The sequence below is a fragment of the Gallinula chloropus genome (assembly GCF_964237585.1).
Source record: "Gallinula chloropus genome assembly, chromosome: 28".
In the NCBI taxonomy this organism is placed as follows: domain Eukaryota; kingdom Metazoa; phylum Chordata; class Aves; order Gruiformes; family Rallidae; genus Gallinula; species Gallinula chloropus.
Genome location: NC_140113.1, coordinates 1,201,640 through 1,217,890, shown reverse-complemented (window position 1 = coordinate 1,217,890; position 16,251 = coordinate 1,201,640). Strand labels below are relative to the sequence as shown.

The window sequence follows — 16,251 nt, the reverse complement described above, 5'->3', positions numbered from 1 at the left end:
CATTGGAGGAGGGGGGTGCATTGGAGGAGGGGGGGGGTGCATTGGAGGAGGGGGATGCTTTGGAGGGGGGATGCATTGGAGGAGGAGGGGGGGTGCATTAGAGGAGGGGGGTGCATTGGAGGAGGGGGGTGCTTTGGAGGGGGAGTGCATTGGAGGAGGGGGGGTCCATTAGAGCAGGGGGGGTGCACTGGAGGAGGGGGGTGCATTAGAGGAGGGGGGTGCTTTGGAGGGGCTGGTGCATTGGAGGAGGGGGGTGCAATGGAGGAGAGGGGTGCATTGGAGGGGGGGTGCATTGGAGGGGGGTGCATTGGAGGGGGGTGCATTGGAGAAGGGGGGTGCATTGGAGGAGGTGGGGGGTGGGATTTCTCACACCCAGGGTGTGCATCAGACACTCTTAGGGACCTTTTCCTTTGCACAGTCCCTATTTTGGGTTGGTTTAGGGGGGGTTTATTAATTCTTTTCCCCCCCACACCCCCCTTATATATTTTTTAAGCATCTTTTCATTTCCCCCTTTTCTCCTCCTTTTCCCACATCAATTTGCAAACCTCAAATCAATTTCTCTGGGGGGTTGGGAGAGGCAGAAGGGATGGAGCCAGCAGAGCACCGACCCAGCCAGTGTATCTTTAACTCAGGTAAAATAGAAAAGACATTAAAAAAAAAAATATTAAGAATTTAAAGAAAAAAAAAACAAAAACCTTCGAAAAAGACAAAAAAAAATGAAAATATAAGAAAAAATAAACCACATTCTACCTCTGAGAGGGGTGGCTTTGGGTACAACCCAGAGCCCCCAGTGAAATATTTCAGTTTTACAAGACATTCAGGTATTGAAAGTTTTGATTTTATTGTTTTAAAAAATAAAAAATAAATAAAAATAAATAAAAATAAATAAAATCCAGGGAGAGGAAAAAAAAAAAAAGTTTAAAAAAAAACCAAAAAAAAAAAGTTTAAAAAGGCAGGAAAAAAAAAAAAGAAAAGAAAATTTAAAAAAAGAAAAACAAAACCCAAACCCCACTGAAAGTTTACATTTTATAATAACATTATTATACAGATTGTATTTAAGCTGCAGAATATTTAAGAGGATTGTAACCCTGTAAAGTTGAGGAAATATTAAAAGAAAAATTAAAAAAAAATAAATATATATATAAGTGTGTGTGTGTTTGTTGGGGGGTGGGGGCCTGAGCGGGTCTGGGAGGGTCTGGGGGCACCTGGAGCTATAGGGTGCCCACAGAGCTATAGGGTGTTGTGGAGCTATTGGTACCCATAGAGCTATAGGGTGCCCATAGAGCTATAGGGTGTCATAGAGCCATAGGTACCCATAGAGCTATAAGGGTGCTATAGGGCGTCATGGAGCTATAGGTGCCTCTAGAGCTATAGGGTGCCTGTAGAGCTATAGGGTGCCATGGAGCTATAGGTGCCCACAGAGCTATAAGGATGCCCCAGAGCTATAGGGTGCCATGGAGCTATAGGTGCCCATAGAGCTATAAGGATACCCCAGAGCTATAGGGCGTCATGGAGCCATAGGTGCCTGTAGAGCTATAGGGTGCCCACAGAGCTATAGGGTGTCATGGAGCTATAGGTATCCATAGAGCTATAAGGGTGCTATAGGGTGTCGTGGAGCCATAGGTGCCTGTAGAGCTATAGGGTGCCCACAGAGCTATAGGGTGCCATGGAGCTATAGGTACCCATAGAGCCATAAGGATGCTATAGGGCATCATGGAGCCATAGGTGCCTGTAGAGCTATAGGATGTTGTAGAGCTATAGGTACCCATAGAGCTGTAAGTACCCATAGAGCTAGAGTGTCATGGAGCTATAGGGTGCCCCAGAGCTATAGGGTGCCATGGAGCTATAGGTACCCATAGACCTATAAGTACCCATAGAGCTATAGGGTGCCCACAGAGCTATAGGGTGCCCACAAAGCTATAGGGTGTCATGGAGCTATAGGTACCCATAGAGCTATAAGGGCATCATGGAGCCATAGGTGCCTATAGAGCTATTAGGGTGCTATAGGGTGTCATGGAGCCATAGGTGCCTCTAGAGTTATAGTTGCCTGTAGAGCTATAGGATGCCCACAGAGCTATAGGGTGCCCCAGAGCTATAGGGTGCCAGGGAGCCATAGGTACCCATAGAGCTATAGGGTTTCATGGAGCTATAGGGTGCCATGAGCTATAGGTACCCATAGAGCTGTAGGGTGCTCCAGAGCTATAGGGGGTCATAGAGCCATAGGTACCCATAGAGCTATTAGGGTGCTATAGGGTGTTGTGGAGGATGCCCACAGAGCTATAGGGTGCCCCAGAGCTATAGGGTGCCTGTAGAGCTATAGGTGCCCATGGAGCTATAGGGTGCCAGGAGCTATAGGTACCCATGGAGCTATAAGGGTGCTATAGGGTGTCATGGAGCCATAGGTGCCTCTAGAGCTGTAGGGTGCCTGTAGAGCTATAGGGTGCCATGGAGCTATAGGTACCCATAGAGCTATAGGGTGCCATGAGCTACAGGGTTCCATGGAGCTATAGGTACCCATAGAGCTGAAGGGTGCCCCAGAGCTATAGGGTGCCATGAGCCATAGGTACCCATAGAGCTACAGGGTTCCATGGAGCTATAGGGTGCCGACCCAGTGCCTACAGCACTGCGGGCTTACAGAGCCACAGGGTGTCTGCGGGGTGTCCGCACGGCAGCCAGGGGGCCATGGGGTCCCCACAGGGCCGGGGGGGGGGGGCTGCGGGTGTAGTAAGAGCCCCACGGGGCGGGGGGGTGCCCGCGGGACGCCGACCAGCCCCCCCCATCCCGGGCCGGGCCCTGCTGAGCTTCCTGCCGCCTGCGCAGCGCGTCCCGCCCCGGCCGGCCCCGCCCCGGCCGGCCCCGGTTGGCCGGCGAGGGGAGCGGGGGTGGGGGGGCGGCGTTGAGCGGGGTGGCAGAGTGAGGGGAGGGCGGCGCTCTAGGCTGCCGCCGCGCTCTCTCTGGCCCTGGCGGACCGCGAAGATGGCGGCGCCCATGGAGGTGGCGCTGGTGTCGGACGCCGCCGGGCCCCTGTGTAACTGCTCCGTCTGGGAGCTGCACTCGGGCTCGGCCCTGCCCGGTTACCGCGGCGGCAACAGCGGGCCCCGCGGGCTGGCGCTGCTGGGCGGAGAGCACCTGCTGGGGGCCCAGCTCGGCAAGAGCTACATCAACGTCTGGGAGCTCCAGAGGAAGGTACCGGCGCGGCGGGCGGGCCCGGGAGGCCTCGGCTCCGGGGGGATGGCCCTGGGCCCGGCGGAGGGACCTTCCGTCCCCGTAGGGCTGCGCCAGCCCCACCTTCCCCCCCCCCTCCTCCTCCTCCTCCCGCTCCCTGGGGACCCCCCCCCGTCTCAGCGCTGGGGGCCCCTCGGCTCGGGGGACCCCCCCCCCCCCACTCCTCCCAGGGCCCCTCTCGCCGCACGGCCCCCCCTGTCCCCCCGGTCAGACCCCCGGGTCACCCCCTCACCGGAGTCGTGTCCCCCCCGCCCCCAGGGGTGGCCTTGAGCCCCCCCCCCTCTCTGAGGAGGGCTCCCCGCAGCCCCGGGGCTGAGGGTCCCTTCACGCCCACCCCCCTGCCCGGGGGTGGCAGCCGATGGCTCCAGAACCCCCAGCAAAGTGTTTTCTGCCCTTGGGCTCCTCTCTGAGCCCCTGAGCCCCACAGGCTGAGGCTCAGGGGTGCCCAGGAACCCTTGGGCTCCTCTCTGAGCCCCTGAGCCCCACAGGCTGAGGCTCAGGGGTGCCCAGGAACCCCCATCCCCAGCCTGGGGAGTGCAGGTACCAGTGTCTGGGCCCTCAGCCCCCTCTGCACCCTTCCAGCCACAATCAGCAGCCTGGACACATCCAGACAAACCTCACCCATCCCTACACACCCAGACCCCTTCCTCCTCCTGCCCAGTGGTGATCCCAGCCCCAGTTCCTCCTCTTGTTCCCTGGCCTTCCCCTCAGCTTTGCTGTGGGGAGCAGCAGCTCCCCGTGGGGTTTGGCACACGCAGCCCCTTTGCTGCCACAGCTCTGGGTCTGTTTTTCCCAGTGCCCTCAAGCTGTGGGGAGCTGTTGTTTTGGTTTTTATCTGTGTTCTTTTGCTCTAATCTCCTGAGCCTGTTTTCCACTGAGTCTCCAAGGTTGCCCAGCTGTGGAGTGTAACTGCATCCAGGTCCCTTTGGCTACCACCTGCTGCCTGAGGCTGGAGATCTGTGCTTGGGTGAGGGTGGGAGGGGAATTTATCTTTTCCCTCTGGGGCCAAACGTGCAGCAACTGCCACAAAACCAGCACAATGTGAAGCAGTTGGATGTGATTTACAGGCGTGGGCCGTGCTCCTTCATCATCTTCCTCCTCAGCATCTGAACTGCAGCAGCCTGAGCTGAACCAGGGTCTGGTTTCTCTCTCCCTCCCATCCTCCAGCCCCTGCTGAAGGGTCACTGTGTTCTTTCTACCCCCAGGACCAGCTCCAGCAGAAGATCATATGCCCTGGGCCAGTGACCTGCCTGACAGCTTCTCCCAACGGGCTCTACATCTTGGCTGGGGTTGCTGAGAGCATCTACCTGTGGGAGGTGAGGGGGCTGCAGCCAGCGTGGGAGGGGGTCAGGGATGGAGAGATTTGCATCTGGTACAGCTGCTCAGTGTCCCCATCCCATCAGGAACTGGTAAATCCAGGTTATCTGGGCTCTGCAGGGAAGCAGAGGCTTCCTGGTGTCACACAGGTTACAGCCACCCTGCTGTGGTGGAGGCTCCCAGTTGCCCTGAGAGGCTGGAGCCAGCTGCTCCCTGGGCACATGGATTGGTGGGGGGAAGAAACTGTGATGGGAGGAGGCTGGTGAGGCTTCAATCTGTTCCTTTCTTCTCCTTCCAAACCTCTCCAGCTGCCTCAGGGGTCAGGTGCTGCTCCCCTGGCAGCAGAAACACGGGACACAGCGTCTCCTTCAGCACTGCTTCCCTCTTCCAGCCTGGTGTGTGTGGGTGACCTGTGCCCTAAGCTATCCACAGAGACTGCTGCACTCTGCTCATCCTCCCCCTGTTTTTAATTAGCAGTGTGTTTCTGGGGGGAGGGTGCCACGTTCTGAGCACCCCACCAAGCAAAGGAAAGTGTGAGCTTGCTCCAAGCCCTGGGATGAAACACCAGGATGCCAACTCTGGGAAGCTCTGGCTCCTGGGTGGGGTGGGGGGGGGTGTTTCTGAGCCTTATTACGTGGGAGGCTCTATCTTAATTCATCAGATTGTTTCTTTTCTCTTTAAAAATGCACTTGTGGCAACATTGGGAAGGGAAAGGGGGAGGGTGGGAGGGCTTTTTTATTCCAGAGAATGGGGGCTGAGCCTGCAGCACGTGGGAGCTTCTCACGCGTGGTGCTCTGAGCTGCTCCCTGCTCTGCTTCACCTGCAGAACCTGGCCCTTTGTGTGTCCCCCAGCTCACCCCAGAAATGCTTCTGAGGGTGTCTCTGCAGTGAGGGGTGTTTCCCCTCCTGGCAGAGGGAGCAGACACCTCAGAGAGGCTGTGAGGACACCACCATAGAGCTGGGAAGGGTGCTGGGAGCGCTGGGTTTGTGCCTCCCCCGTGACACCGCTTGTTCTCCCTTGAATTGCAGCTTGGGGTTATTTTTAGGTGTAATTGGGTGAGAGGGAGTCGATTCTGTTCTCTCATGCTGCCTCCCTACTCCCCTCCCATCCCTGGTGCTGCCTTTCAACAAGAAGAGCTCCAGGTTTAGGGTTCTCCTCACCCACCCTGAAGCCTTCACCAGCCCAAGACCCTGCGGCCATGCACGTGGCCCCCACAGCATTCACAACCCCTGCAGCTGCCTCGTTGGGTGTGGAGAGAGGCTGGAAGAAGCCAGCAGAGTAATCTTAATGATAACCAGGAAATCTTTGCTGCCAGCTTGTGTCTTGACCGGACAAACCACGCTGGCGTCAGTAGGTTCCAGAGTTAACGTCGGCAGGACCTACGCAAACTGTCTCCTGCTGTGTTTCCCTCTGCAGCTTGATGGTGTCACCTGCTGTCAGTGAGATGGGAAGGGGGCTCACGTGTTGGCACAGCCTTCCCTTTCCACTCCACTTGCTGCTGCCCTGTCCTGTGCAGCCCCACAGCACTGGGGCTCTCTGCTCTGCTCACGTCTGGCACCGCAGCGCCCAGCTTGGGATGGAGCCACGGGTGCTGCTGCACCCACTGCTGTTGAGGGCAGGGTGCTGCATTGCTCTGTGGCCAGCAGGTCACAGGAAGGGATCCTCCCCCTCTGCTCTGCCCTGGTCAGGCCCCACCTGGAGTGTTGTGTCCAGTTCTGGGCTCCCTGGGATAAAACAGACAGGGATCTCCTGGAGAGAGTTCAGAGGAGGGACAGAGATGCTGAAGGGCCTGGAGCATCTCCCCTGTGAGGAAAGGCTGAGTGAGCTGGGGCTGTTCAGCCTGGGGATAAGAAGCCTGAGAGGGGATCTGATCAATGGGTATCAATATCTGAAGGGTGGGACACAGGGGGCCATGGGCAGCCTCTGCTCAGTGTCTGTGGGGACAGGACAAGGGGCAATGGCTGCAAGTTGGAGCACAGGGAGTTCCACACCACTCTGGGGCAGAACTTTTCCCCAGTGAGGGTGAGGGAGCCCTGGGACAGGCTGCCCAGGGGGTGTGGAGTCTCCTTCTCTGGAGAGATTCCAGCCCTGTCTGGACACTGACCTGTGTGACCTGTCCTGGGGAGCTGCTTTGGCAGGGGGTTGGACCCTGATGGGCTCTGGAGGTCTCTTCCCACCCCTGCACTTCTATGAGTCTGTGATCTCAGTGCTCCTTTCTTAACACTCTCCTCCCCTTTCCCTCACCACAGGTCTCCAATGGGAACCTCCTGGCCATCCTGAACCGACACTACCAGGACCTCACCTGCCTCTGCTTTACTGATGACAGCAGCCACTTTCTCTCTGGGGCAAAGGACTGCCTGGCCCTGGTGTGGAACCTTTACAGGTAGTGATGGCCTGAGGCAGGAAGCCTCAGCCAGTCCCTACAAAGCTCAGGGAGCACCTGGGCACAGGCTGTTAGAGGAGGAGATCAGCCACCCCTTCCCAGAGGCAGAATCAGCTCTGCCTAAGCCTGTGTGCCCTCACTGTTGGTAGAGTCTGTGGGTGCTGGTGACTCTCTGCCCTCCTTAGGCAGCTGTTCCACCACTGGAGAGGTTTCTCCTTGTGTCTCATCTGAGCTCCCCAGGCTGCAGCATACAGCCCTGCCCCCTTTTTCCCTGCTTGATGTGGTGCTGATCACACCCTTTCCCTGCTAATGGCAGCTGAGGTCTCTGTCCCCTCTGGGCTGGGGAGCTCAGGAGTGGCCCTTGTCCTCAGTATCACCCGTGCTGTGACTGCCAAGGGCTTCTGTGTCCTGCTGTGTCCTCACCAAGCCACCCCAGAGCAGGCAGAGCCCTGTCCAGCTCTCACAGAATCACAGGGTTGGAAGAGACCTTTGAAGATCATTGAATCCAACCATTCCCATCCTGTGCTAAACCAGATCCCTGAGCACCTCATCTCCCCTTTTTTAAACACATCCAGGGAAGGTGACTCAGCCCCTCCCTGGGCAGCCTGTTCCAGCCCTGACAACTCTGCCAGGGAAGAACTTTTCCCTCCCATCTGCTCTGACCCTGCCCTGGGGCAGCTTGAGCCCATTGCCCCTTGTCCCATCTCCTGGCCCCTGGCTGAAGAGACCATCGCCCACCTCTCTACAACCTCCCTTCAGGTAGTTGTAGGTGGTGATAAGGTCTCCCCTCAGCCTCCTCTTGTCCAGGCTAAACATCCCCAGCTGCTCCTCAGAGGATTTGCCCTCCAGCCCCTTCCCCAGCCTGGTTGCCCTTCTCTGGACTCACTCCAGGACCTCAATGTCCTTTTTATGGTGGGGAGCCCAGAACTGGACCCAGCACTCAAGGTGCAGCCTCCCCAGTGCCCAGCACAGGGGCACAATCCCCTCCCCAGCCCTACTGGCCACACTGTTTCCGATACAAGCCAAGATGCCATTGGCCTTCTTGGCTGCCTGGGCACACTGCTCTCACAGCCACGTGGCCCTTGCTGACCCCAAGGTGTGCCTGTTCTCCCCTACAGCGTGCTGCAGGCAGAACCCTCCCAGATCCCAGACCCTCGCCACGTGTGGTCCCGACACAGCCTCCCCATCACCGACTTGTGCTGCGGCTTCGGGGGGCCCCTGGCACGAGCCGCCACGGCCTCCCTGGACCAGACAGCCAAGGTAAGGCTGGGCTGGCTCCCACCAGCCAGCAGGACCCAGAGGGTTAAAGGAGAGTTTCTGCTGGGCTGCAGCAGCGCTGCTGCTGTGGGGAGTAGCTGAATTTCTTGGCTGTCTCTGCGATGACTCAGAGCTGCCAGACCCGATGGGCTTCGCCTCCCCAGACACCAGCAGTTTCTCTGCACCTGCCCTCGGGTTGGGCCTCCTGCTTTGCAGCCTGGGGAATGTCAGGGTCAGCTCCTCTCATCCCTCCCGTGGGTGTCCTTTAGGCTCCAAGGGCAGGGAGGGGTCTGCCTGGGTGTTGGGATGGGCATGGGATGGGGTTGAGGGTTTCGGAGCTGTCTGGGAGTCTGATCCTGGGCCCTGCCCTGGTCATGCCCTGGGCTCAGTTTGCCCATCCACAGCCAGGCAGTCACTGAGGAGCAGCAACGTGCTCTTCCAGTCCTGGTGTTAACATTTAACCCTGTACTCATCCTGTACCCTCTTGTTGCAGCTTTGGGAAGTCTCATCTGGGGATCTCCTGCTCTCTGTCCTCTTCGACGTGGGGATCATGGCCGTGACTCTCGACCTCTCTGAGTATCACATGTTCTGTGGGGGCATGGATGGCTCCATCTTCCAGGTTGACCTCTGTGCCTGGGTGAGTGCCTGGGGCTGCATGTCCTCTCCATGCTGCTGTCATGCAGCCCAAGCCTTGATGTGGCACCCTGGGCTACTGTCACCTCCCCACCGAGGTGGCCACTGTGACCTGCTGGGTGTGGGTTCCCCTGCATCTCTTCTGCCCCCTCCAGACACAGTGATGAACCTGCTGGCTCCAGCCTGCCTGAATTGAAACCTCTCTCTCTCTCTCCCTTCCTTCCTTCCCTCTTTCCTTCCTTGGTTTCTGCAGCCAGTCCAGAGAGACCGGACCTTCCAGACGGAGCGGGAGAACGGGAAGATCTTCAAAGGGCACAGGTGAGGGACCAGACATACCTGCCAAACGCCTCCTCGCCCCCATCTGCCCACCTCACCCAGTTCTCAGGTCATCCTGAGTTTAAACTTCCTCTTCCCCATTCCAGGAACCAGGTGACGTGTCTGTCTGTCTCCACGGATGGCAGCCTGCTGCTCTCCGGCTCGCACGATGAAACAGTCCGACTGTGGGACATCCAGAGCAAGCAGTGCCTGAAGACAATGAATCACAAAGGTAGGCATGCCCTTATCTCCATGATCCTTTCCTCCTCAGCTGCCAAAGGCTGCTCCTGTCTCACCTCTGCTCCTCTCACACCCGCCCTGGGCTCTCTCTGCCGCTTGCTTCACGCCTCAGGGGAGGGTAGAGACCTCAGAGAGACGCCTCAGCTGCCTGGGGTAGTCATTTGACCTTACCCAGGTCTCTTAACAACCCCCCTGTGTGCTCTCAGGGGGGGTGAGTCATGGATTTCACCCCATCACTGAGGACATCCAGGACCTTCCCCCCCCCCCTACTTGTTTTCCAAGGGGAGCAGTTACCCCACATGCACCCTAACGCTGGGGGAGGGCAGGATGTGTCTGGAGAAGAGACTGTCACAGTGACCCCAGCAACAAGCACCTGTGAGCTCATGAGGCCTGAGGTGAATCTGATACAAGCAGCGACCTGGGACTCTGATGGCTCTGATAAACCCTGCAAACCAACCTCTGCAGGCTCAGGCCAACAATTAAGGGCATCAGAGCAGCGGGTGATTTAGCCACCCTGCCAGTGCTGACAGCAGGTTTCTCTTAGGGTTGTGGTGGTCTCAGGTCTCTAACCTGCTCTTTGGGCACTGCTCAAAGTCCTCCCAGGATGGGTTAGTGTGAAATTCAGAGCCTGTTCCTGCCTCTGGGCAGAGGTGGGTGGGCAAAGCTGCTGCCCCAGGGCAGTTTGCTGAGAGCCAGGCTGCCTGCAGAGCCATCCCTTCTCTCCTGCTGCTGCCAAGGGTTGTTTCTGACAGGGACCTGCTGCTGCGCCCACCCAGCCCCCCTCCATGAGCATTAGGAGGGTGAAGGCAGAGATTTGAGCTGTGTGAGTCATCAGAGGAGGGGAGGGCTGAGCTTCTGCTGTGAGCTGGGCATTAAACCCCTGTTCTGGGCTGCAGAGGAGCACACAGGACTGCACCGACCACGCTGCTGGGCGCTGGGGCCGTGAGGTGCTGGGTGCTTTCTGCTGGCTCCCTGCTTACTGCAGGCAGGGCTTCAGCTTCCCCAGCAGCCCCAGCACCAGTGCTGCCCCGCTGCTGCTGGGTGCTTGATCTGATGGGAGCTGTACATGGCTTGGGAGCTGCCAGCCAGGGCTCCTTGTCAGCAGCAGCTCTGTCACCTCAGCAGCTCTGCCTGCCCGCAGCAGGGTCCCTGCGGCGCTGGTTTCCAACGGGTCACCCTCATCCCTTGGCCTTTCTCACCGCCTGCCTGACAGTGACACAAGCCTCCCAGCAAGGTCTGTTCCTGGCTGCCACCCTGCTCACCCCTCCAGCGTGTTCCCTGAGCCTTTCCCTTCCCACAGCAGGGATGACAGGGGCTCTTCTTCCACGGCTGATGTGACAGCGACCTCTGGCCTCGTGCGCTCGGAGACCGAGGTCCCTTTGCTCACAGGGCAGAGAAGGGGCAGCTGGGGGCAAGGCTGGAACCACTGCCCTCCCCACATGATGGTGCTGCAAATAGATCAGCAGGGTCAGAGGGTAGCTTGGGGCTGGAGAGGAGCCTGGTTCTGCAGGCAGGATGGATGCAGGGGGCTTTTCCAGCAAGGTCTGCTTGTCCTTGGTGGGGATGAGGGGGTGGAGAGCAGAGCATGGGCAGGCAGATGGACTTGGAGAGATTGGGCTGCTGGTCTCTGGGTTGTGACAGCACTGGGCAAGGCAGAACTGCTCCTTCCTGGTCACCCAGCATGGCTGGCACCACACTGAGAGCAAGCAGGAGACCTCTGGGATGAGGCTGTGAGCCAGCACTGCCCCAAAATCCCCCCAGCCTCAGTTTCCATCCTGCCACACAAGCTCCATCCTCTGTGGCACTGACTGTCCCCAGAGGGCTCCTTCATACCTGGCCACCCCAGGGCTGCTCCAGCCCATCCATCCTGCTGGCAGCTGGATTATTCCTTCTCACCCAGTCGTGTCCAGTCCCTCTGCCCACACTGGCAGGGTGTCACCCAGGGCATGGTGCCCGAGCCACGGTGACAAGGTGGGCTCAGATGGGCTCCTGAAATCAGCCAGGGGTCTGCACCTTGGATGGGGACCAGGTCTGGGGCTCTGTGGGCCACTCTGTGGGATTTGATACTCTCCATTTCTCTTGTTCCTGCCTTAGATTACCCCTGGAATTGCTGGTGGGTGCCAGCAGCAATCTCACTAATGGATGCTGTCGTAGGAAGCAGCAAACATCTTCAGGGAGGGCGCAGGAGTGAAACAAGAGCCTTGGCAGGGAGCAGCTCTTGGGCTGCCCTTTGGGCCCAGCATCCAGCAGAGCCCTTCCTTTGCCAGCAGGATCCAGCCAGAGATCCCAGGAGGGTCAGGCTTTGGCACAGGCTCTCCTCCAGCTAGAGGGGGGGGATGCTTATGAGGGAGCCCTCACCCACATCAGAGGTGCTTCTGTCTGTCTCCTCTGCAGGGACTCAGAGCCTCAAGCTGCTCAGAGCCCCTGTGGGACCCCCACCACCTTGGTGGGGACCCTGGGTGGGCGCTGTGGCAGCCCCTGCTCGGGTGCATCTGGGTCATAGAATCATAGAATCTCAGCCTGGGCTGGGTTGGAAGGGACCCCAAGGATCACAGAGCTCCAACCCCCCTGCCACAGGCAGGGCCACCAACCTCCAGGCCTGGAGCTACACAAGGTTGCCCAGGGCCCCATCCAACCTGGCCTTGAACACCCCCAGGGATGGGGCACCCACCCCCTCTCTGGGCAGCCTGTTCCAGCCCCTCACCACTCTCTCTGGAAAGAACTTCCCCCTAAGATCTCATCTAACCCTCCCCTCCTTCAGCTTTAATCCATCCCCCTTGTCCTGCCATTGTTTACCCTTTGAACAAGCTGATTCCCCTCCTGTTTGTGGGTCCTGTTGACCTTTCCCTGCTGCTGCCCCATTTGGCTGGGGGATTTCTTAGTGGTGACTGAGCTGGGAGGTGTCCCATGGGCTCTGGGGACTCTGGGGTTCACCGTGTCTGGCCAGGAGAGGTTTGGGGCATGTGGGGCAGCAGTGGGAGTTTGCTAGTGAGTATGGAGAGGTGTGGAGAGCCTGTGTGGGGAAATGCAGCAATTAAAGAGCTCGTTAGCTCTGCCTAACGAGAGCACTGCAGGAGGCAGCTGTGAGAGCAGCAGCTGCCCATGGATGGCTCTGTGGAGGGTGGACAGCCAGCCCTGCTCCTCCTCTTCCCCAGGCCTGGGGTGCAGAGCCACAGCCCCCCTCCCAATCACTGAGGATGGGGAGAGAGGGGCTCTGTGTCTTCCTGGGTGCTGGCAGCACCTTGTGCTCTGTTCTCAGGGCTGCCCGTGGCTGCTGGCAGGAGGAACCCAGCAGAGGGGGTGAGGGGGGGGGTGTGTGAATCTGACCCATCCCCTCTCTTCTCCCACGCCAGGTCCAGTTACAAACGCCTTCATCGTGCTGGCCCCAGCCAACATGTTCAACCCTGATGGGAAACCCAGTGTGCCTCTCCCCAAATTCAGCAAACACCTCCATGGCACTGAGAGCAACGACGAGCAGGGCAGCGAGGGGGTGACGCTGCGCCTGGGGCTGCACCAGCAGGTACCAGGCCAAGGGGGCTGCTGGGGGGGGGGAGCTGTGCTGGGTGGTACAGAATGTCTCCTCTGGGTAGAGCTGTGACAGTGGTTGGTCTCTGCTGATCCCTTGCTGTGGATCCACAGCCTGTGCTGGTCTCCCCCAAGCACTGGCTCTGAAAGCAGTGGGTTCCCCTGTGGTGTGAGCTGTGGAGGCTGGGATACAGGTTGGGATGCTGGGATACAGGTTGGGATGCTGGGATGCAGGTTGGGATGCTGGCAGGTTCTTCCCTTGCTCAGCTGCATCTGTGCTGCTCTTGGCCTGGGGAGAGGAGCCCCCAGACCCAGGAGGTGGAGCTCAGGGTGTCCCTGAAGCCACCCCAGCGTGGCTGTCCCCAGGCAGGGGGGTGTCCTGCACTGTCAGTGGTCCCAGAACTGCTCTCCTGGCAGTGCCTGTCCCCAGGCGAGTGGCATCCCTGCCATGGCTCATGGATGAGCTCTGTGCAGGGCAGGTGGCAGACGGTGCAGGGGAAGGCTCCTGGGAGAGGGGACAGCTCTGTCCCTTGGGGCTGAGGCTTCCCTGCCTGCTCTGGTGGGGAGCCCTGTCTGGGGTGGTGCTGGGAGGGGCCTGGGCTTTGCATGTCAGTCACCCCTGCCTGATCCCCACAGGATTCTGGCGAGAGCTACCTGGAGAAGGCTGAGAAGATGTACTCACAGATGTACTCCACAAGGGAAAAGGTGAGAGCAGCTCTGGGATGGGGTCCTGCACCTTACAGACCCTATGGGGATCCCCCCTTCAGGGCCCTGTGCAAGTTGGGGACAGGAAGGGGTGGTTTTGGAGGCTGCAGGTTGGGCTGCAGTTGGAGTAGGAGATGGAGGAGGGAGAGCACCAAAGGGCTGTGGCAGGAGGGGGGTGGGTGGGGAGTATTAGCCTCTGCTTGCTTGAGGAGACCCCAGGTGCCTGACCCTTCTCCCTGGTGTTTTCCTGTCCCAGAACCTGGTTGGAGACCAGGAGCACCTGACGATCCAGGTGAGTGAGCTGGAAGAGGAGGTGAGCACCCTCCGGAAGATCAACAAAAACCTCTTCGACTTCTCCGCTCGCATCATCACCAAACCAGCCAAATGAAGAGGCAACCCCCCTGCCCTCACACCCCTCCACCTCCCCCTGCCCAGCTCCTGGGGAAGAACCAGCCCACCCTCGGGCACCCTGCGCACGCAGACAACGCCTGGGCCAGCACCTCTCGTGTGACACCCACGCCAGAGCATCCACCCCTTCCAGCCGGTGTCTGGTCCATGGTGTGGGGCTGAGATGAGCCTGGGGGCTGCAGGGCTGCTGCAGGTGGGACACCACAGGGACCGTTTCCACCCCGCTCCCGCTGCTGGGTGCCGGCAGGGACAGACTGGGAGCAGCTGGCTGCTGGAGGAGTGTCGCCAGCTCCAAGGTGTGGGGGACCTCAGGACACAGCTCCTGCTCTTTCCCCATCTCTTCCCCTGGCCCTTCCTTGGTTCTTTTTGTTACTTGACCCTGCAGTGCAGACAGGAAAGTGTTCTTCTTCTCTCAATACCAGTTTGAGATTGGATTTTAGAGACACCCCCCCCCACCACCACCACCTTCTGCTCATCCCACCCTGGGAAACGCTGCTCCGTGTCACCAGACCTCTCGGGACCGGATCCTGCTGGGTGCTTGTTCCGCTCCTGTGACAGCAGGGGGGGCCCTGGGGCCCTGAAGATGGGATTCCCACACACACACACACCCCCCACCCATCCACCCTCCTGGGCCAGCGGGCAGGGGGCTGTGAGGGGTGGCCAAGGGCTCAGCAGGGGTGGTGGTTTCAGGGCACGGGGCTGACTCCTGGGGGAGGGCCGGGGGGGCCGGCAAGGTGCTATTTCCCATCTCCTGAGGTGATGATTTATATATATTTGGATCCAGCTACTTTGTTCTCACGGTGTTCTGGGGAATGGGCCTTTTGTATTGGTAACGAGCATGGCAGCGGGGTTCTGGGTTTTGTTTAGGTTTATTTTTTACATAAAAGATTTGTTTTTATAGTGAAAGGTGCCTGAAGCTTTTCTTTAACATCCCCCCCCCCTCAGTGCCTGCACAGCTCTGAGACCCCCGGGAGTGGGCGAGGGGCGAGCTCTGAGCTGGGGGAAGCTGCCCCCCCTTGGGTTCTTTGCTGTCCCTGTTGTGGGGTCTGGGGGCCTGTGCCTCCCACCTCCCTGTGCCCCCCCACCTCCTTGTGCCCCCCCCTGCCCTGTGCCCCCACCTCCCGGTGCCCCCCCACCTCTCTGTGCCCCCACTGCCCTGTGACCCCACTGCCAAGTGTCCCCACCTCCCTGTGCCCCCCACCTCCCTGTGCCCCCCCCGTCCCCCCCACCGCCCTGTGCCTCCCCATCACCCTGTGCCCCCACCACCCTGTGCCCCCCTCACCCTGTGCTCCCACTGCCCTGTGCCTCCCCATCGCCCTGTGCCCCCACTGCCCTGTGCCCCCACTGCCCTGTGCCCCCCCTCACCCTGTGCCCCCCTCACCCTGTGCTCCCACTGCCCTGTGCCTCCCCATCGCCCTGTGCCCCCACTGCCCTGTGCCCCAACCTCCCTCTGCCCCCCATCATCCTGTGCCATCCCCACCTCCCTGTGCCCCCACCTCCCTGTGCCCCCATCACCCTGTGCCCCCATCACCCTGTGCCCCCTTTGCCCTGTGCCCCCACTTCCCTGTGCGCCCCTCCTCACCCTGTGCTCCCACCACCCTGTGCCCCCCACTGCCCTGTGCCCCCCCCTCACCCTGTGCCCCCCCTCACCCTGTGCCCCCCTCACCCTGTGCTCCCACTGCCCTGTGCCACCCCCACCGCCCTGTGCACCCCACCTCCCTGTGCCCCCACTGCCCTGTGCCCCAACCTCCCTGTGCCCCCACTGCCCTGCGCCCCCCCCTCACCCTGTGCCCCCCACTTCCCTGCGCCCCCCCTCACCCTGTGCTCCCACCGCCCCAGCCCATGCGCTTTCGCTGGGCGGGGCCGTGCGGCAGCGCCGCTGCCAGCTCGCTTAGCTAATGCTTTTAGCTTAATAAGCCCCGTTCCTGTCCCCTCTCGCTCCCCCCCCCCTCCTCCTGCCAGTTTGGATCAGCATGAAGCGGCTGCAGCGGGGAGCGGCTGCCTGAGCCGGGGGCTGTGGTCACCCTGCTGCAGGGACAGCTCCCCCCCCACACCCCCCTCCACTGACAGACCTCTCCCTCCCAGTCATCCCACTGGTTCCCAGTTCCCTCAAGTGGGGTTGGGGGCAGGGCAGGGAGGGAGTAGGGGGGCTTCCCCAGGACCCCCCTGCAGTGCTGGGGAGCAGCGGGGGTTTGGGAGGTGGGGGGGGCTCACCAGACACACCCACCCACCCACCCCCCAA

At 59.8% G+C, this 16,251-nt stretch overlaps 1 protein-coding gene across 1 annotated transcript; it reads left to right on the top strand.

The window, feature by feature from the left end:
* Positions 1 to 2,976: 2,976 nt before the first annotated feature.
* Positions 2,977 to 14,670, top strand: WDR18 (WD repeat domain 18; the record flags this gene model as incomplete). The annotated part of the gene is made up of 10 exons (XM_084276362.1): positions 2,977 to 3,186; positions 4,431 to 4,541; positions 6,793 to 6,926; positions 8,045 to 8,186; positions 8,677 to 8,820; positions 9,070 to 9,134; positions 9,239 to 9,363; positions 12,725 to 12,891; positions 13,533 to 13,601; positions 13,858 to 14,670. 10 exons carry the CDS (start codon positions 2,977 to 2,979, stop codon positions 13,987 to 13,989), a joined length of 1,299 nt encoding a protein of 432 aa, XP_084132488.1. The 3' UTR covers positions 13,990 to 14,670.
* Between the last annotated feature and the right edge of the window lie 1,581 nt (positions 14,671 to 16,251).